This window comes from Cervus canadensis, chromosome 9, assembly GCF_019320065.1.
Source record: "Cervus canadensis isolate Bull #8, Minnesota chromosome 9, ASM1932006v1, whole genome shotgun sequence".
NCBI classification, from domain to species: Eukaryota; Metazoa; Chordata; class Mammalia; order Artiodactyla; family Cervidae; genus Cervus; species Cervus canadensis.
In genome coordinates this window covers 54,097,181-54,119,670 of record NC_057394.1, presented here as the reverse complement: position 1 = coordinate 54,119,670, position 22,490 = coordinate 54,097,181, and the positions used below count along the sequence as shown (strand labels likewise).

At 35.7% G+C, this 22,490-nt stretch overlaps 1 protein-coding gene across 3 annotated transcripts in view; it reads left to right on the top strand.

The window, feature by feature from the left end:
• PCDH17 (protocadherin 17) overlaps nt 1-20,089 on the top strand; it is a 112,537-nt gene extending 92,448 nt beyond the window's left edge. For all 3 annotated transcript variants that reach the window (XM_043478026.1, XM_043478025.1, XM_043478023.1), the window contains one exon: nt 15,377-20,089. In XM_043478026.1, coding sequence (XP_043333961.1) covers nt 15,377-16,059 — 683 coding nt within the window. In that variant the 3' untranslated portion in view covers nt 16,060-20,089. The remainder of the gene's footprint in view (nt 1-15,376) is intronic.
• The last annotated feature ends 2,401 nt before the right edge of the window (nt 20,090-22,490 follow it).

Sequence of the window (22,490 nt, the reverse complement as noted above, 5' to 3'; positions counted from 1 at the left end):
GTGTCATGAGCAGCCTTTCATTGCGGCTCACGGACTCTGGTTATGGTGCATGGGCTTGTTTGCTCCCTGGCATGTGGGATCCTAGCTCCCCAATCAGGAATCGAACCTGCATCCCTTGCATAGAAAGGCAGATTTTTAACCACTGAACCACTGGGGAAGTGCAGAAATGTGTGGTTTCTATAGCTACAGCTCTTATGTTTATGGAAATAAGTAGCTCAGTGACCTAATGTTAGACTGCATACTTTTTAAAATAAATGCTTAATCTCACAACACATCATTTATGTTTGAAATTTTATGCAAAATTATTTACAGGTATATGTTTTTAATAATAAAATGACTGCCAAATAGATACAAAAGTTCTATTTTTCTGCATACTCCTAATTTAGCAGTTTCCCAGTGTGTAACAGTACTTAACACTATAATCATATTTATAATAATTAGCTAATAATTTTCTTTTGTGATCATGTATATTTTTATCAATTCAGTTAATAAACATTAAAACATTTTATTAGAAATTTGCCAAGTTAAATAGTAAAATTTAATTTTAATTTAGCCTGGACCTTGTATTTTAATACTAGGTAATATTAGGTTGAGAAACACACTCATCTGAACCTCAAAAATGAAAATAAGTCACCTAAAAATTTAAGTCACCTTATAGCAGAAAGTGAAGAAGAACTGAAGAGCCTCTTGATGAAAGTAAAAGAGGAGAGTGAAAAAGTTGGCTTAAAACTCCACATTCAGAAAACTAAGATCATGGCATCTGGTCCCATCACTTCATGGCAAATAGATGGGGAAACAATGGAAACAGTGACATACTTTATTTTTCTGGGCTCCAAAATCACTGCAGATGGTGACTGCAGCCATGAAATTAAAAGACACTTGCCCCTTGAAAGGAAAGTTATGACCAACCTAGACAGCTTATTAAAAACAAAGACATTACTTTGCCAACAAATGTCTATCTAGTCAAAGCTATGGTTTTTCCAGTAGTCATGCATGGATGTGAGAGTGGACTATAAAGAAAGCTGAGCACCAAAGAATTGGTGCTTTTGAACTGTGGTGTTGAAGACTCTTGAGAGTTGATTGCACTGCAAGGAGATCCAACCAGTCCATCCTAAAGGAGATCAGTCCTGAATATACATTGGAAGGACTGATGCTGAGGCTGAAGCTCCAATACTTTGGCCACCTGATGTGAAGAGTTGACTCAGTGGAAAAGACTCTGATGCTGGGAAAGATTGAAGGCAGAAGGAGAAGGGGATGACAGAGGATGAGATGTTTGGATGACATCACCGGCTCAAAGGACATGAGTGTGAATAAACTCTGGGAGATGGTGATGGACAGGGAGGCCTGGCGTGCTGCAGTCCATGGGGTCGCAAAGAGTCAAAACCTACTGAGTGACTGAACTGAACTGAAAAATTTAAGATGAGAGTCCTACTTTCTCAATTCAAGTTTCCTCTCCTTTAAGCAGACAGTTTATAATCCTGACTATGTGTCAATGACAGATTGTATTAATACATTCTCCAACTGACTTAAGTCCTATAAGGCTCTCAAGGAATGTTAGAGTTCAGTTACAAAATCGCTGCCATTTCCTAAAGATTACAGAGATTTGCTGAGAAAGAAAGTGTACAGATTAGACTTGTTAGAATTTGTTTGTTGGTGGTGGTGGTGTTGCTTGTTGTTGTTGTTGTTTTATGATAGAATTGCCTAGCAAGTGTCTTTGGGCCAGATTAAGGAGGGCTTTGAACAACAAACTCAGTAGTTCAGATTATGACTGTTTTCATTATGACCGTGGAATTGTTAAGCAGCTACTCAAAAATGACTTTGACAGCACAAAGGATCACTTCTTTCTGAGACTGAGCATACATATTTTTAAAGGGAAAAGCTCAAATACAGTATGCTCAATCTAAAAAAGACTGTCTCTATGAATTTCCCCTGTGACTTCAATATGGATTTCCTTTTAGATTAGTTTAGATTATGAGTCTGAAAATAAAATAAGTTCTCATATACTTACAGTTATTTCCCTGTTATTATTACTCAGGCCCTTTTTGTTTATCATCTGTTCTATGCTTTGGGTTTAGTTGACTATTAATTAAACATCAGAAAATGCTCTCCAAGATAAAAAGTACTTAAAACACCACTGTAGGCACCGTTTGATGTTTATACTGTATTATGTGTGCACATGTTTCATATCCTTTTAAAACACATTTTAATCTTTGCTCTGATTCAAGAATAGCTTTTTCCAATAGTGTTTTGATGCTCAGTTTGATTACATATCAGGGTGACCCAGAAGGCCCTGTATCCTCTTTCTGTATGTGAGTTTCATACTTTTTTCCCCAATATTTTTGCTTCAGTCTGTTTTAATGATTATGAAATATTAAAACTATTATTAGAAAAATGGCCTGTTATTGTCAGTAAAACCCATGATAACATGCATTTATGTATATTTACTCTAGTACATGGATATTGAGTATATTGACTTTGCTTAAATATTCATTCTTGGGGTGACCCCACTCTTTCAGGGTAAACAACACCAGCTTTGTAAACTTGCAGTTATAGTAAAGGTAATAAAAACTAACTTAATGATTTTAGAGATGTAATTCCGAGAACAGGCTTTATTTAAAATGTCAATTAAAATGTCACTCTCTCTTTTCCTACGGTTCATATATTTTGAACTATAATAATAGTAGCAATGATAGTGGTAGTATTAGCAACTTTGTGGTAGGAGTTGTTTTATTTATTTATTTATTTTTTTTTTTAGGAGTTGTTTTAGTATGATGAGGGCCAAATTGTTTTGGTTCAAAAGACCTATTTGTTTTTCTGAATCTACCTAGACTCATTGTCAAGTTTAACAGTTCTCTCAGAAAGATTTCTCTAACAGGACGCATTTTTGGTGAAGATACATATTTGTGCATGTGTATACATTCATATTGAGGATATGTAGATTCAGTTTATTTTAAATGATTATAATAAGTAATTTTATAGGAATTATATATGTTGATAATCATAGTTTCATCTATTTTCCCATTTTAAATCTTAAAAGAAAACATCTTTTGTATTACTTATTTATTTTTAAAAATTACATTTTAAAAAATACTGACCTGAACAAGACATTCGTCTGTTCTTTTGGAACTATGTCCACCTAATTGAAGGTAACCAAATTGAAACTTTAGTTCTGTCTCTAGAGTAGAGTTCTATGAATTTAATGGAGCTTTTGGAGATCAGAACGTCATTAAAATATAACAGTATTAAAATCTTTTTTAAAAAATCCACCTTCTGGGGTTCCCAAATCCTACTGTCAGGCATTGATTACTAAATAATAAGTAGGATGGGATTAGTTGCATCTGAGTTAACTGTTTTCTGAGAATGCTAAAAATGATACCAATTCTGTTTATTTGTCTCTAGCAATGGAAAACAAACAAATGATAGAAGCAAAGTGAACAGTGACACTTAAACTGTAAATAGATACTCATCTGGACAGAAATCAGATAGCAGACAGGAGAGAAAAACACTAAAAAGACGATCTTGCTTGCTTCTTACAAAGAATTTGGCTTAACAGGTGTGTTTTCATTGACCTTCTTTGCAGAGTTACCACTTTGCTTAGGAGAATGACTTGAATTTTAGATGTATTCATCCATGGCATCAATAGTGGTGTCATTATCAGAGATACGGTTAGTTACACAAGTGATAAAACAGAAGGAAAATGTCTCTTCCATAGCAGTATATTTGAATAGTTTTGGGTCTGAAATTCACAGTATTATTTAAGTTGCTAGAAATTTAAATTTGTCCTTGTAAACCAAACAGCTTTTACTAACTACTGCATGCCAGAGTGTAGGTTTCTCACTGCATATAAATCAGGAATTTTGGAAGTTGCATTAACCCTTTTAAGAATCTAACATTACAAAAGCCTATTAATTAATTAATATGTTGATGGAAGCTATCAGATAAACCATAAAACACTGAGGCAGCTACCTTAAATCAAAAGAGAGAAACTGGTGCATTTGACCCAACAATGCAGTATTAAAAAAAAAGACAAAAGGAGAACCTAGGAGAGAAGAAAAAAAACTTACAGATGCTGACATGTAGGATTTTTAGAATACTCACTGTTTTTGTAATTTAAAATTATAAAGAGATGATTATTTAAATATATTTTTTAATGTCAATAACAGTATCACTAGTTTAAAAAGTTATCTTCAGTGGAAAATATTCTGACTTCCATGTTCCAGTGGATATATGTCAGGTAGGATTTATTTATAGTATTGAAAATGGTACTGATAATAATAAGATAATTTTCAGTAATAAATACAGAACTTTGGAATTTTATATAAATATAGCATTTAACAGATCTGATGTTACTTTAAGTACTGTGTATCTGATAGCAAAACAGAGCTATTATGCATAATTTTGTAAGGTCCTGGTATTGTTTTGAAAACTGACATTACGTTCTCATAAATGAGCTGAGTAATCTGTAAGGAGTGGTCATTTGTATTATAGATAGCCAATAAATAGTATTTGATTCTTTTTTAATATAATCTTCCTTTATATCCATAGTAGCATTCTGTTCAAATTCAGAAGTGAGACTGTTGAGTGTGTTCTCAAGGAATAGAGCATGAAAGAATATACCAGGGCCTGAGTCTTGATCCTCAAGGAGTATAGGGAACTCAATGAGGTAAATAGATTAAAAAATAAGAGGCATGGAGTATGCTAAAAAAAATAGTACAATAGGAAAATTGAGGCATTATCTTTGTCTAAAATAGAAATGTATTTTGGAAAATACTTTCAGGAATTTTCGTTATTTATTTTTCTGAGTAGCCAGAATAAATTTTGAAAACTTTCTGAGATTCAACATCTGCTTTATTTGTAACATTTTCCTTGCCTTGTAGGAGTATTTATTACTTCTCTCCTAGATACCTATAATGATCTTATTTCTTCTAGCCCTTCCCTCTTCTGAACTTCCAGAATATTTAATCTTCCTGATATGGGGTCATATGCAATCTTATGGTTGGTTAATAAATAGCAGTTAGAACTGGACATGGAACAAAGACTGGTTCCAAATTGGAAAAGGAGTATATCAAGGCTGTATATTGTCACCCTGATAAAACTTATATGCAGAGTACATCATATGTACATCCAGCCTGGCTGGATGAAGCACAAGCTGGAATCAAGATTCCAGGGAGAAATATCAATAACCTCAGATATGCAGATGACACCACCCTTATGGCAGAAAGCAAAGAAGAACTAAAGAACCTCTTGATGAAAGTGGAAGAGCAGAGTGAAAAAGTTGGCTTAAAACTCCACATTCAGAAAAGTAAGATCATGGCATCTGGTCCTATCACTTCATGACAAATAAATGGGGAAACTATGGAAACAGTGACAGACTTAATATTTTTGATCTTCAAAATCACTGCAAATGGTGACTGCAGCCATGAAACTGAAAGACACTTGCTTCTTGGAAGAAAAGCTATGACCATACTAGACAGCATATTAAAAAGCAGAGATATTACTTTACCAACAAAGGTCCATCTATTCAAAGCTATGGTTTTTCCAACAGTCATACATGGATGTGAGAGTTGGACTATAAAGAAAGCTGAGTGCTGAAGAATTAATGCTTTTGAACTGTGGTGTTGGAGAAGACTCATGAGAATCCCTTGGACTGCAAGGAGATCACCAGTCAATCCTAAAGGAAATAGTCCTGAATATTCATTGGAAGGACTGATGCTGAAGCTGAAACTCCAATACTCTGGCCACCTGATGAGAAGAACCCACTCATTGGAAAAGACTCTGATGCTGGGAAAGATTGAAGGCAGAAGGAGAAGGGGATGACAGAGGATGAGATGATTGGATGTCATCCCCGACTCAATGGACATGAGTTTGAGTAAACTCTGGGAGCTAGTGATAGACAGGGAGGCCTGTCATGCTTCAGTCCATGGTATCGCAGAGTCGGACACGAATGAGCAAATGAACTGAACTAAATAATAACAGCATATTTGAGAAAGCAGGAAGAGAGATAAAGTAGATGTGGGAAGAAAAAGATATTTTTTGAATTCAGAATTATGAAACACAGTATTTATGTTGTTAATACAAATATCTCTTTACTCATCACACATGAAGGCTTTCTTTAGTTTAGAAGTGGGATGTAAGCAGATTGGGGTAGCCCTGGAGTTGGAATGATGGTGCCAGGGAGTCATGTCAGGTCCTTGGTGCTCTGTTGGAAACAAATCCTGGTTGCAGCCAAAATGCTATATGTTTGTTTCCAGAGGTAGTGTTGATTTGAATACTACTTGCCCTGTGGCCATCCCAGTGTTTTATATTTGTAAGTGTTGCTCAGGAGTGTTCCAGTTGAGCTCCTGAGTATTTTAGAAATCTTCCGATTCATGCAGTAAACTGCTCGGATACTTACATTGGTGCTGCATGGCCTGTTGCACTAAATTTGGCCCTTTATTCAGAGCTTTGTCACTTTCTTTTAAATTCTAGCCAATTTTTCCCATGTAATTTTATTTTTGGTATTGCAATCTGTGTCCTTCCACCTCTGCAGCTGGTCTCTCACCATCCCGTGAAGTGCACGTTTCTCTGTGCTGGTTGCTTCAGGTTCTGCTCTCTTTACCTACATCATCCTCTCCCTGCTCTCCACCGGCTGTTGAAACCCTGATCATCTTTTGAGTTGCAGATCAAGCACTATCTCTTGTACAAAGCCTTTCACAATATTACAGTTTATGCTTTTCTCTGCATTTCTGTTGTTTGTCTTCCTATCGGTTCAGTCAGTTCAGTCACTCAGTTGTGTCCGACTCTGAGACCCCCATGGACTGCAGCACACCAGGCCTCCCTGTCCATCACCAACTCCCAGAGTTTACCCAAACTCATGTCCATTGAGTCGGTGCTGCCATCCAACCATCTCATCCTCTGTCGTCCCCTTCCCCTCCTGCCTTCAATCTTTCCCAGCATCAGAGTCTTTTCAAATGAGTCAGCTCTTTTCATCAGGTGGCCAAAGTATTGGAGTTTCAGCTTCAACATCAGTCCTTCCAATGAACACTCAGGACTGATCTCCTTTAGGATGGACTGGTTATATCTCCTTGCAGTCCAAGGCACTCTCAAGAGTCTTGTCTTCCTATAACATATATGTCTTACTATAACATAGTTTAAATTATAATTTCTCATGAATTATTTTCCCTATCCTAATTTCAAATCAAGTTTCTAGCTTCCAGTCAAAGTGTAAACTCCTTGGTGAAAAGATACATTCTTCCAGACTGGTGAATTTTAGAGGTGGGTAAATATGAGTTCATTTAGCACATACCTTTGCTTGACATAATACCTATTCCACAAAATTCTATCGAAGATGCCTTTGCTTAAAAACTTCCAATGCACAAAGTCAGTGTTTAGTTCATTCTTAACCTTATGAATGACTGAATATACTTTTTTTTTTTTTTTTAAACTGTTGAATCACACACATCTACTACTCTCACTGAATTAGAGCTGTCTTTAATCTGGTGGGGCATTTCAGTTGAATTGTTTTTCCTCGAGAGGTCATGTCAGAGTCCTTTATTCAAAAAACAAAAGAAAACAAACAAATTTGTTCCAGTTATTATAGAATTGAGCTTCAGAGTCAGTTCTCCTTAGGGTACCTGTTAAGAAAGAGATGGCCACATTTATCTGTGACTTCACTTCCAAGGTTCTGCCTCTGCCGCAGTGATGACTGCATCTGTAGTGTGGGATCAGGGGAGGGGAACAGCTATGTTTTGAGAGTTAATTTCAGAACAGTGTGCCACAAGACATAGTTATATTTGTGCCACAGGTTCCTGATGCATGGTTTACACTCTCATTTTTTTTTTTTAAATTTCTGGTGCTTCCATATCAGATTTCCTATAAGGAAATAAAATCCTTTTGCTTTTATTCCTTAATATATGTTCCCCTTTAATTTCTTTTCTCTTCGTCTCAGAGCATTATCTGTGATTGTCAACATATATGCCAGAAAATTCATTCTGGGAGACCCTATTATTATGTCTAAAGAGTCACAAACACTTGAAACCATCCCTGAAGGTGTGCAGGTGCATTGAATAGTAAATGTAAATGCTCCAGGCACTCCAGAGACCCGGTTGCAATTGGATTCAGTTGAATGTGATATAGATCAGTGGTTTCTGGTGTCTGAATGCAGCCGGGACAATACATTCTGAAACATTGTGTGATGCAAGTGCTCGCCAGAGGACTGGTACTTCAAAGCCGTCGCGGTTTGACTATTTGATAGTATTATACCAACTTCCTCTTCAAAATGTGCTCTCTGCCTATCAAAAGCAGATGAATGGCATTTCACAACTGAGGTCAAATCCGGAAGCCAAATTGGCAGTGCACCCACCTAAAATATATACGTTTATCTCATAGTATTTTTATTTTGTGAACTATGTTCCTAAATCCTAATCACTTATGGCCAATTATTAGGAAATAATTTAATTCCTGGCGTCTATACACAATGTTATATCATGATATCACTGGAAAAATGTAACAAGCATCCTCAGGAAATAAGCAAAGGAGCATGTTGTAATAAGATACGTGATCTTACATTAAAAAGCAAAAGAAGTAAAAACACGTTCCACATCTATGCATTTGTGTATCAGTTATTTGATGAGTAGAACAACCTAGATCACTATGCACAAGTGAGAAACACGGAAAATACAAGGCAATAGATGAGATCACTCAGCTAAAGAAAAGTGACTGTTCTCTGATGCCACATTTTTCCCTTTTCTTCCCTGCATAGGGATACACCAAGCGTATTAAAAATTGTACTAAAATTAATCCTGGCAGTCATGTGAACACTAGCAGAAAAAAAAAGTGTGTAATGAAATTATGAGGATACTCCTTTTTTTTCCCCCCAAAGCAGAGAAAGATGTTTTGAGACAACTTTCCAACGCTGTCTTAAGAAATAATATTGAAAGTGGAATTTTTAGCCCCTTCATCGTTAGATAGAGGGAAATCAGGTTTATTTTTAACTAATGTGCTAGTAAATGGGACATAGAAATCATAAATGCAAATAATAGAATGAATAGATTGTTAAAGTGCTATTTATATGGAATGACTCACCCTATCATGTAACAAGCGTAAGGAGTTTATAGGATGATAAAGGGAAATAAGTGAATAATCATCAACATTGTCAAAAAAGGAGAGAACGGTTTACGGTAGAAAGCTGTCAGTTCACAGGATGTTATGAATTGTGTCAATTTACTGAAAGATACATTTTATTTGAGGTTGTTGAACTGTATTCTGACTAGAATTTTAGTTAGTATTGGTGTTTTGTACTGGTATTTAGTGTTTGTATTTTAGTATTGGTGTTTTTTTCTGTTGGAATATATTTGGATTAATTGTAATTTGTTGTGTTCATAGAGAAGTGTCCATGCTTGTTTGAAATTGTGTGTGTGTGTGTGTGTGTGTGTGTGTGTGCTGAAGAAAGAGAAAAATAGCAAAGCAAGATGTGGTTACATCATTAAAAACTTTCAGTAGAACACTGGTATACACTCTCTGTCTAAGGTTTGGTTTGTCATTGTTTACTGGCAGATAATCTGTGAGAGGGGTCAATTTAGATTCTGCAGAGTTCATCTCCAGAACACTTGGGCCAGCCACCAATATAGATGGGTGCCAGCTCTCTGCTTTCCCAGACAGCTAATTAGGTCTGATGAAAGCTTACATTGGTGAAAGAAGGTCAAGTGAGAAGTGAAGTCACTCAGTCCTGTCCAGTTCTTTGCAGCCTGTTGGACTGTAGCCCACCAGGCTCCTCCATCGATGGCATTTTCCAGGCAAGAATACTGGAGTGGGTTACCATTTCCTTCTCCAGGGGATCTTCCCGACTCAGGGGTCGAACCCGGCTCTCCCACATTGCAGGCAGATGCTTTACCGTCTGAGCCGCCAGGGAAGCTCGGAAGAAGGTAAACTAGAAATAAAAAAGAAAACTGAGAACAAATGAAAAATGAACTTCCATTTATAGAGTTGTCTACTTGGAAACAACTCTAATTTTAAGATGCTGTTAGAAACAGGAGCAACCACCACACTAACAGAAGAGCACTTTTCCTATTTAAAGCTATTTACAAAACAGAAATAAAGCTATTCTGTTGACAGCCATGAAGCACAGAAAACTCTCTCAGATGGCCTTCCCCCACAACCACAACCCTTCAGAGCTTCCTTACTTAATGTTCTGATTTATGGATTTTGGTTTTCAGATTTCTGTGACAGAGACTTTATTTCATCATTATAAAAAATAAATCAGATGCATATGTGAGACTCCTATTCCAGAAATAATATGCATGTTTTCAGATGTACAAATATGTGGGCTCCAGAGGCAGCAGGCAAAGCTGAAACTAAGGGGAGGAAACCCTTTTATGTTTTCTAGTATTTCCCTAAATGTTAACAAATTAGTTGCTAATATCTCCCTTTGGGCGGTGTGGTATAATGCTTTGAAGACAGGGAAAATAAGCTTATCTTATAATTTACTTCTTGGGAGTGATACAGATTCAAATAAAGAGATAGGTTTACTCTGAAGTAAGGAATTTTATGAACTGGTTCCTCAACATGTTTCCTTTGGGGTGAACACTAGAGTCACAACACGCAAGGATATTTTTCCTCTGACTTTTCCCAAAATAACTATATTCAACAGATGCCCCTTCATCTTTAATAATCCTTGCTGGCTTAAATAGTGTTTTGACTTCAAATTTTCGTCTCATACATAGCGATTGTTGGCACCTCTTACCCATCTTGAAACGGCAGTGCACTCTTAATGATGTAGTGACATCACAGTGTTAAAATCACGTTATGAACATTAGGTCCTGGTAACCTTTGTGGAAGATTGCTAAAATCCAGTACTTTGGGAACAGATAATTTCATGTATTACCTAAATCTTTTTTCCTCACACATATGTAACTTTCACAGTGACTGTTCCTTTGAAGGTATATTTTGGCAGAAAATGATTGCTTGCCTAATATCTTTAAGATTAAGTTGTTAAACAGCTTAGTCTAGGTTTAAAAAAAGATCGAAAGAGCTTTCAGATTTGTCAGCCAAAATGAATATGCAGATTTCAAACATCTTTATTTCTAAATCTATTTGAATTATATAAAATTTTAAAATCAGTAGTCAAGTTGTTTATTCAGTCAGAGATTTCACACTCAGTTGAAGGGAACAGAGAAAGATTAAAATGTTGTTTATTGGTGATTTTAAATAAAAAGATTTATACACGTAAATTATATATAAAATTCTTTAAATTATGAAAATGTTCATATATATGCTTATAGAGATATATCTTTTATATTACTAATACACAACTTTTATATTACCAATATGTAGCTTTTATATTACTAATATATAACTTTTCTGTGCATTTTATTCATTCACCTGTATTTCTCTTATGGTAGTTACTGATTTTTAATTTTCAGGAATACATTGGAAATGCATTTGAGTTTTAAAATTTTGTTTGCACTATCTGCTGGAGTAAGCTCAATTTTATTACACACATACAAATAGAGATTTGTACATGTGTATGTGTGTGTGTGTAGTTTATGGTGGCAGCTGAATTGCAAGTATTTCTCGTAATTTGAGTGACTATATCTTTTGGAAAAAAAAGATCATATAAGTTAAAATTGACCTAATTAAGATGACTATGTTTAGATCCCTCCCCTTGGGATCTTATATAATAGCCAGATATGACCATAGTGATAAAGAAAGTGCTACTTGCTCAGTCATTTCCAGCTCTTTGTGACCCGCTTTGTGACTCCTCTGTGCATGGGAGTCTCCAGGCAAGAATACTGGAGTGGGTAGCCTTTCCCTTCTCCAGAGGATCTTCCTAACCCAGGGATTGAACCCAGGTCTCCTGCACTACAGATCGATTCTTTACCATCTGAGCCACCAGGGAAGTCCATAGTAGTGTAGAAAGTGATTCTTAACAGTAAACAAGAATTTAAATGTATGCAGATGTCACATGGTCCTTCAGATAATTATACATTTAAAAGATTAGACACTGTAAACTTTATAGACAGAACTGCCCATATTTCCAGCTGTTGGAATTCAGAGTTGTTTTCACTTTGCAATATCTCGGTTACTCTCATCTGTATACTTTTTGGATTATCTGATCTTTCTTGGCAAACGGTGATTTTGTGAAAGAGTTATCATGTTATATTGAGGAAAGGACAAAAATTAGGGTAAATAATTTCCTTGTAATCCCAGATTGGCCCAGAAGTAAAAGTGAATCTTGGGTCAAAGTTCTCTAAGTTTGTTTACTGTCCAGGATCCTTACATTTTTTTTTTTTTCTCTTTTGATGCGAATATCTAAACTCTGTAAATAGTGGCTGTCTATAGAACTTGATTCTTTTTTCATTTTTATAGTTCATAATTCAACATGTCTATTCTGGATTTCATTTCCCCAAGGTACAGAAAGAAGTTTGATTATCTACCTTTATAGCTCTAGAGCTGGAGAAAATCCTCCACGTTATTATCCTTTATTATACACACTTAGTTTATTGAGGAGATTTTAAAAATTATAATAGAAGGTGTGCATAGCAAAAATCCTCCCAATATGACTCCTCTCCCCTTAAGCCTCTAGTTCCTCCCTCCATCCCTCTCTCTTCTCACTTAGAATTCCTTCTACCCTCTCTATTTCTTTTTGTCTTGCTGGTCAGTTTTTTTTTTTTTTTTCTCTTGTTGGTCTAGCTGGTCATTCTTTATTTACTACCAATGTCTCTTTTATGTACCAACCTAATCATCTATTTATTTATGTTACTTCAGAAATAATTTGACTTTCTCATAAATTATTTGACCCTTGGCAATTATAGTTCACTTTATGCTCATAGTTTCTGCTATTTATGCAAACATGTCCATTTAATTTTCTTCACTGTCTGTGAACTGCTGCTATCAAGCCTATTGCTCAGTTGAGTCCGACTCTTTGCAACCCCATGGACTATACAGTCCATGGAATTCTCCAGGCCAGAACACTGGAGTGGGTAGCAGTTCCCTTCTCCAGGGGATCTTCCCAACCCAGGGATCGAACCCAGGTCTCCCGCACAGAACACAGATTCTTTACCAGCTGAGCCACAGGGAAGCCCAAAAGTGAAGCTGTTTCTGCCCAGTTTCCAACCAGGGACCTTGTGCATGTTGGGGGAACATGATAACCACTAAACTGGGGAAACCACAGAGTTGGGGTTTCCTTAGTGTCGTGGCTGCTATCAGAATTACAGTCTAATCCCAAGGGGAACAGCATGTAATGTGTCATAATCAGTACTTGAAATTTTCTCCCTTAGTTGTGTCATGAAGTTGAGTAGTAAAACTGCAGGGTTTATGTTGATGGTTTCAAATTCAAGGTCGATTTATACTATCATACATCTGCATTACTCTATCTCGTTCACTCTCTTCTTAAATACATATTGAATTCATTCAGAGCTGGGCTCTCCAAGTTGCTGAAATTGAGGCCATTCAATATTGAAAAATAAAACATTAATGTATTTCAAAGAGAGTGTATGGGCTGTAAATGAAGTTTTTAAAAATCACAACTCTAAAAGATATAGAAATATTACCAAGTGAAATGGATGGTAAAGTTTTTCACTGGATCTTTGAAGAATAAAATTAGTTGAGTGAAATGATACATATGTTTTTTCTAAAACTTACTGACACAGGTATAATATTAATGATTTACTTTCAGAATACATAATGTTAAACAGATACCTGATATTAAACTTTTTCAATATCCTGTTGTTTGAATCCTACTCTACTTTAAATCTGCACAAGGAGGTTTTCAGAAAATTGCCTAGCTTCTCTGCTTCTGTTTGTGTCCATCTGTCTGACAACCTTTCACATCATAGACAGTATTTGAGTTTGTGAGTAGATAGTAGATAGTTTAATTTGAGACTACATTTCAGCATTCTTGACTGCATTACATAATAAGCTTAACATATTCTATTCACTGCTAGGTAAATGTATTTTAAAGAAGAAAGACAATTAAAATAGGGAAAAGACACCTAGATACTTCCTTTTAACATTTCATGTGTGAATGATACATGCTATGAAATATCACAGAATTTTTGTTCTGTCAAAACACTATTTTGATTCCTTTCTAAGAGTTTAGTTTCATAGAAAATTATTTTATCCTAAAACCTTTTGAGGTGAATTAAGTTGTGTTCTTTTTTTTCTTTTTGGATAAGGAATTATTTATGTGTTTTAAATATAAACAGATTTTGTATATGACTTTTAAATGTAGCTATATAAATTTATCAGTGCTATTAAATTTGCTGATTTTTCCCTTGCACATAGGACACTATACATTATAGAGATCCTCTTGCATCAATTAAATGGTAATCCCAAGAGTTCCCAAATGTGTAGGGAATTCTATTCCCATCGCATGGAGTTAAATTGTAAATATCCTCTCCTGAAAAAAAGTCCCTGTTTTAAAAAGGATCATTAAACATAAGGAGGACAACCATTTGTTGGTGAAAGGGAAAACTGGGAAGATATAGTTCAAAGTTACAATTTAAAATATTGAGTTCATGGACTGTTGTCATAGTGAAGGAATTTTCTTTCATATTTTCTTGTTCAGCATGTTTGAAACAGTGGTGATTAAAAGAATAGTTTATTTAGATTATCTACATGTTATCGTGAAAGAGAAGTGAAATTCTCCCAGAAAGTATTACTGTTTAGGAAATCAAGATTTGTCATTCATTCTGAACTATATCTGTTGACTAAATCCATTTTCACGTACTTACACCAAAAACAAAACAAACAAACAAAATTGAAGTGAAGAAACCTGATTACGTGATCCATCTGCAAATCTACTACAATAGGACTATGTACATTTTTGACAAGGTTGTTTATTACACATTTTGATAGAAAATTCTATTTGCCATTCTCAGTAAGAAAAGTTTTATTTCATGACTGTTACCAAAATAACAATTACAAGCAAAATAGGAATAAAACATGAAAAAAATAAAAAACAGTTTAGGACTTGGTATGGAAGTTTGCAATTCAGTTTTTGTACTGTTATTTGATTTGAAAAATTAATCCTGGTAATCCTTTTTGATGTTCCCTGTTTCCAGGATGGGTTATACAGAACAAAGACTAACTGATATCCCCAGGGGATTAGTTTACAGTGATGTTCTATTCTACTGAGAATGATTCTCCAATGGCCACTTTTTACTTCTTTCCAGGCTATGGGAATTCGTTAATATCTAGAGAATAGACTTAAATAAAACCATTGTCTCAACCAGCAGGTTTATGCAACCATCCTGAAATGTTTTAATTATTGTTTTCTTTTCCTTTTTAATTAAGAGACCAGAGGTCAAGCAAACCCAGGGAGAGCGGATCACAGTCTCGGTAGAAATGTAAAGGCAACCCTAGTGATTGGCTTTGCTGTCTTCCTTTTGTTTTGCAGAACCGGAAGAGTGTGTTAATTGCACAGATGAATGCCGAGTGCTTGGTCATTCTGACAGGTGCTGGATGCCACAGTTCCCTGCAACCAATCAGGCTGAAAATGCAGATTACCGCACAAATCTCTTTGTACCCACAGTTGAAGCGAATGTTGAGACCGAGACTTATGAAACTGTGAATCCCACTGGGAAAAAGACTTTTTGTACATTTGGAAAAGACAAGCGAGAGCACACGATTCTCATTGCCAATGTGAAACCTTATTTAAAAGCCAAACGTGCCCTGAGCCCTCTCCTCCAAGAGGTCCCTTCAGCATCAAGCAGCCCGACCAAGGCGTGCATCGAGCCTTGCACTTCCACAAAAGGCTCCCTGGATGGTTGCGAAGCAAAGCCAGGAGCCCTGGCCGAGGCGAGCGGCCAGTACTTGCCCACTGACAGTCAGTATCTGTCCCCCAGCAAGCAGCCAAGAGACCCTCCCTTCCTGGCTTCTGAGCAGATGGCAAGGGTCTTCGCAGACGTGCATTCGAGAGCCAGCCGGGATTCCAGCGAGATGGGCACCGTTCTGGAGCAACTTGACCACCCCGGCCAGGATCTGGGCAGAGAGTCGGTGGATGCAGAGGAGGTCGTGAGGGAAATCGACAAGCTTCTGCAGGACTGCCGGGGAAATGACCCTGTGGCTGTGAGGAAGTGAAGAAGAACAAAAGGCACTGGCATCTTCCTGTTTCTTCTTTTGATTGAAAACTGATCCCTCCTGGTGACAACCCCGTTTTACAGGGATGAAGAAAGACCGATGCTGCTTTCAGGTTCTTAGTGAACATCTGAAGTGCCCACGAGTATGTTCTTTTCACTGCTGTTTCTTTTTCAGAGATAACGATGGTTTTGTTCTGACCAGAATTATATTAGGACAGAATTAACAGAAGCTCAAAGAGGAAAGACAAACAGAGAAGAAAAAGGAGAGGAGATAAAAGAGGATGATGAAGCAAGTTACCTTTTGACAATCTGTTAGGAAGGTATGCAGTGTGAGAATGGAAGATTTTTTCTGATGGCTCTAAGACTGTCCTCCATGATTAATGCTGACTTAACTGTTTACCTATAAACCCCATACAAAGCAGGGTCATAATTTTTGATCTGTGGTAGAATTTCTAGCAGTCACCACAGGCTTCTACTGAACGTCCCGAAAAGACCTTGCAGTAGTCCAAGCTACACCAAACATTAACACATATTTGTGGTAAACATTTCTGTATAAAGTTACCTGCCACACATATAAACACAGAGAACATTCCATATCATTAGTCGAAAAAAATTAAAAACTGGGTCATTTGTAAAACACCTCATGTCGTATGAAAGTTAAATGTAAAAAGATATATTCCATTTTGTCCTGCACACACATAGACTAACTCACTTCATGAAAGGAGAAGAAAATTTAAAGGTTTAAAATCCCTCTTTAGCATTTTAGTGTCCAACAAACATATATGTAACAATGGATATGTTTTAAATTTGCCCTGGAAAAGTTCTGAAAAGTAGTTACCACTGAGTGCTGATATTCAGAGACAATTAACATGATTGATATGTTTTATTCATTTGTGGACACTAAAATAGCTCAGGAACGTGAAAATGTTTTAGACATACACAAATCACATGACCATTTAAATGTGCAAATGTAAGAAGATTAAATGTGTTTACATCAAATGACATATTTTTATTGATTTATTGCAGATTCAGTGCATATGAGCCAAATTGTTGAGTGTATAAGAGCTATATTGTGTATTTTATTAAATTAATATATAGTTGTGTTGCAAAAATATTTGGGCTTATATTGTAAATGGCAAGTGTTGCCTTGGTAGCTGTCGAACTCTATGAGTTTTGTTTTTTCCTGCTTCCTTTTCCCCATGGAGTGTTGGAAGCAGTGCCTCAGAGCAAAGTCTCTTGTTTAATGTATAGTCTACCAAGTACTACAGTACATAATCTGTTCAAAATGTGTTTGAGTGAGCTGATGGAGCTAACTGAAAGGTCAAAAAATACATCTGTCAGTCACGGTTATGTGCAAGTCCTTTGTGGAAGCTTTTATTAAAGTCACGCTAAATCACAAGAATTACATTTGTACCAATACCTGAAACTTCTTCATGTTTTTCGATAACTTGCAGCTTCTGCCTATGTAGATATCATACTGTTGATTAGTTCTCAAAAGTATCCTAAGTGGTTCAAGATGTGTGTTCCCATTATATTTCAAAACCATGCAAAATGCTTTAATGCATGTGTGGTACCAGCACTGGTTACTTGCATTGTGTCGTGTTTTACAAGAGGTCTTGGTCTTAACAAAAGGTTTGCCTATTTTTTTTCAGTGCTCTTCTGCCTCTTTTTATTGGTGTCCTTTGAGAACAATACACCTTCTATTCCTTCATTTTGTTGCACCTTTCCTTGTGACATTTAGCAAGTTTCAAACTTACTTCCATATGAGGCTAGGAAACCTCAAATTTCAGGAATTGGGAAAAAGTAAAATTAGCACTTGCAGAAGTAGCAGCAGATGGGAAAATGCCTTGATTGACATTTTCCTTCAGCGTTTAAAAATTTTGGCATTTTACAGCTTCATGACAAACAGTTTCCAGCCCATACCTTAGAATATGTGGTGCTGAGTTAAATAAAGGCTGTTTGTGCACTGGAGCAGAAAAATGCATTATTTGCAAACTGGTGGAGAATTCTGTGCCTTCTTTCCTGGCCCCCAAGCCAGTGTAGTAACAGCGTAAATGTCATAAAAATCCTTATATCAAAAACAAAAGCAAAAACAAACACAGAGGTGAATTGAGTTTTGTAATTTTAAACCTCGAAAAATCCAACTGAAAAGATTTCCGTCAAATGCTGTCAAGATTTAAGACTGTACCTCGTCTGCAGAACTGCTTTGAAAGGGAAGAGTGGACGACTCCCATCAGCCTTATCCTCTTGAGAACTGTATTTGGTTCCTAGTAACAGCCTTTCCAAAGCTCTACTCTTGGTTTTTATTATTCATAAATGTTTAAATTAGAAAAGCAAGGATCTTGTACATGTGAAACTTAATTGACTATATTTTGGACAATTTATGTATCTGAAATGTGTCGTCTCTGTTATATGATGTTATTTTTTGCCAGGAGACTACAGGTTGATTTAGCTTGATAGCTGCGATTTGATGGAAAACTGATTTCCATTTAGTCTTACCAAGTTTGCCTCTCTCTTTCTAGACAATAGCCAAGTAGTAAAATCTAAGGCAGTATGTAAATGAAATCAACAAAGAGAGTAGGGTTCATTTTTAAAATGTTCTTAATGCTGAGTAACCAGTTGTTCAATTTATTAGAGGTGTCTGAAGACATTAAAACACTATCAGATTTTAAGAATTGGTTGTGCCAACGTGTGAGGGATTACCTTTAGGCTCTCTGTCACCAGTGATTTACTAGCGTTAGCTGTTTAACACATTATCTGTATTTAGTGGTGATTATTTATTTACCAGTTGGTGGTAATTCAGCAGTCAGGACGCTAAGCTTTTATAGTTGAGTTGAAGGGAATCTTGCTTTTATTCATTTGGCTGGCAACTGCCTTTATCACAGACCTCTGGTGCTTGGCTTCCATGGAAGTCTCTGAGATGCCAAAATTACCCCTTTGGGGAGCAACTTGCTCTAAGGGGTGATGCAGTGATATTTCAAGGGGTTTTTGTCACAATTCAGAATGTGAAAAATTATCTTAATTCACATGCTCCGATTACTAGCCCCTCAAAAAAGTCACACACAATCAAAATAAATAAAAAAATACTTTGTCTTTTAGGTCCTTAAATAACTGTATCAAGCACAGAAAAAGAATCTACAGAATTTTTCATAAGAAAGTCAAAGTTCTAAAAATTGTTTACTGATGAACTAAAAAATGTACCGGTAACAAAGCAGTGTTTCCATTCAGTGTTAATGTGTTAATGATAAAAGATCTTTTCATCAAAATTAAAAGTAGTGAGAATCAGTGTTAGTTGTACCTATACCAAAGTAAACATAAAAGAGACGCATTATGCAGTTTCAAAGAATGCTTTCATGTTATTTCTTAACCTGGCATACTTAATCCTTACTGCAGGCAATATGCAAATATTGGCTCACTACTCCATAAATTAATTGAATTCCTGGTTGGGAAATTGACTTGTTTTGTTTTTTCTAAATTAGCTGAGATCTTGTAAAACATGACTTCCCTTTAAAGGATCTAGGTACTGCTCAATTTAAAAAATGACACCATAAAAAAGAAAAAAAAAAAAAAAGCAATGTAGTGATGGAGCAGTATGCTTTATTAGAACCAGGTTAAAAGCTGTTTGTTGCCTAATGGAGTAGAAGTTGCTGAGGTCAACAAGTAGACTGAGGTTTGGCATAATATATGCCCACTCATTATTGTCTAATTATATTCTTTTGACAACACACAACACTTATCGGAGCATTAATTCAAATGAGAGTTTTGGCTATCAAGATGTGTTGATTCGAAATGTGATTGAATGAGTCCTGAATAAAGTCTGACTTTCCTGGCTCCGTGTTTCGTAGGTTGGCTATCCCCATTTGTCAGCCCCATCACTCCATACGGTTCTTAGCTGCACCAAGTGATTGGTGAACAAGGACAACAAAGCAACATACGTTGTATGGATTTATCTCAACGCTATTGTTTAATGGCTGTGTTTAATGTGACCTATCTGGAAAATGAGGACTCTGAATAAAAAGCTATTACTAATAGTGGTGTTGCCTTCCCTTGAATTCTCTAATACACTGTGTACCGCAGGGACCCTGATCATAATTATTTTGGAAAGCAGTTGTGACATCACAAATGTTTGTGCTATTCCTTTATTTGCCAGTAAAATAAGCTTTTGGAAAACTTATTTAATAATAATGTTACTCAGTGGGAATTCGTTACCAGGCTTTCAGATAGCCTGATAAGTTGGATAGTCAAATACTTACCATGGAGTCATAGCCTAATGATACTAGTGACTTTTCATATTTATGATTGGTTTGAAGATACTTTGGTACAAGATCCTAAAGGATTTCAGAAAAATCATTTTTATAAGACCTCTCAGAAGCTTACATGACTAATAAAACCACCTATTTATAAATGGTGTTTTAAAGTTAGTACATGTTTATTGTGGCATCTTAAAATAATAAGCCTCTCTTTCTACTTATTAAACAAATGTTTACTGAATTCCTACTCTGTGTTTTCCTTGGGCAATTATGCCCCAGGAGTAAACGGTAAAATCTGAATGGTGCCTGGGTCACAGTAGTCTGGTGGGAGAAACAGAGGTAAGTTCTACTCTTTATGAACTAGATTTGCTTGTTTGCATTTTCCCTCAGCTAGACCACACATCCCACATCTCTGCCAGTTCACACCCAGTGATTACAAACCAACATAATGTTCTGCCCCTGTTGATTTTTTTCTTTTAATTTTACTTTTCTTCTGACAGTATAAATTACATCAAGAAATGTGCTTTGCTTTTCCATATTTAAAATCTTTGTGGTTTAGACTTACTAGAATAGACTAAATGTCCTATCCATTGTTGTCCTCATTTGTTGGTTAACGTGTCTGTTTCTTTTTCAATGAGCACCACTTAGATGTCAGGTTCCATACAATGGTCCTAAGGTACAAAAAACTAAAATAATTACATTTTACCCTCAGAGTACTTATAGCTTGTACCTAGGTGGTATATGCTAACATAGAAATTGATGTTATATTGCCTTGAATTATATTGCCTCATATTAATTGACCTTATATTACCTTTTATAATAAAAATATTTCTGTGTTAAGTAGAGCAAAACCATATTGTTATTACATCATTTATTGCTTTCAAGTGTGTTAATTGACTCACCTGAACCAGTTGACCAGGGCTGAAGGATTTGGAAGTCATTCAGATGAACAACTCTACCTGGCCAGGTTGCAATGAGGAGGAAGTCATGTGTGCAACATGTATCACAAGCTTCCTTCATGTCAATGAGCTGTTAAAGCCCCTCAGATTAGGGTATTTTTTAAGTAGATATGCCCCAAAGATACAATTATTTGACAATCAGAGAGCAATCATTTGTAGGATATGAAGAGAACAAATTCTTAAACATCACTACAGCATCAATACAGCACAGAGAACTAGATCATCAAGTTAATGGACCATCTTCAAACTATTTATTAAATGCTTTTGTAGATGGTTGCACATGGTTCACCAAGGAAATATATCATTTTCTGTTCATATTAGAAATGAATAATGCTGGATAATCCACTGTCCGTTAGGATTTATAAAAGGGTGCAACTTCTTTCCCTGTTCTCCCTTTTTAAATAATTCAGAAAAAGTTGCCAAACAATAGATTAGTTTTTGAAGCTACTCTAAATGTTAATGAGTATCTTATATACAAATATTGATTAGAGAGGAAATATTTTTGAGTTTTTTGTTTTTTTTGTTTTTTTTTACAAATTTTGTATCACACAGACTGACTTCACCCATTAGATGTGTTCCATTCTTTATCTTACAAATGAAGCATTTCACTTTGAGAATAACAATTTATAAATGATCTGTAGCATTCTAATGAACTAAATTTCAATTATTATTTATATTTCAAAATCTATTTTCCTGAAGGTACAATGTTCAATCAAATTATTTCATAATATTTTTCAAAGATTGTTGTAACACAGAAACAATATTGGAAGCTTTCTTTGTTATTGTTCAACTTACACAGTTTATCATGATATTTTGTATAAAATATTGGTCAGCACTATTTATATGAAAATTGTGCTTATTTCCCTAAGGGTTTGTAACATCAGACAGGTCAAATAATAGTTACACAAGCCTAGTTAATACTGATAAATTCTATTTATAGAGAATTTTCCAATTCCCAGAGAATTTTCACAAATTTAGAAGGCATTACAAAATTAGAAATTCTGAAGCTCAAGGAGGTAAATAAACTTAACCAAAGGCATTGAGCTTGGAAGTCTTAAGACCACACTTGAACTTACTGAGCAGTTCCTCTATTTGCAGCTGATTTTGTGGATTCCAAAATCTTGCCCTATTTAACATCTAGCCTTTCTAGTATTTTAAATTTATTGTACTAAAACATTAAATTATGCCAGTAATATGCCTTTCACTTATAGTTGACAGTCACA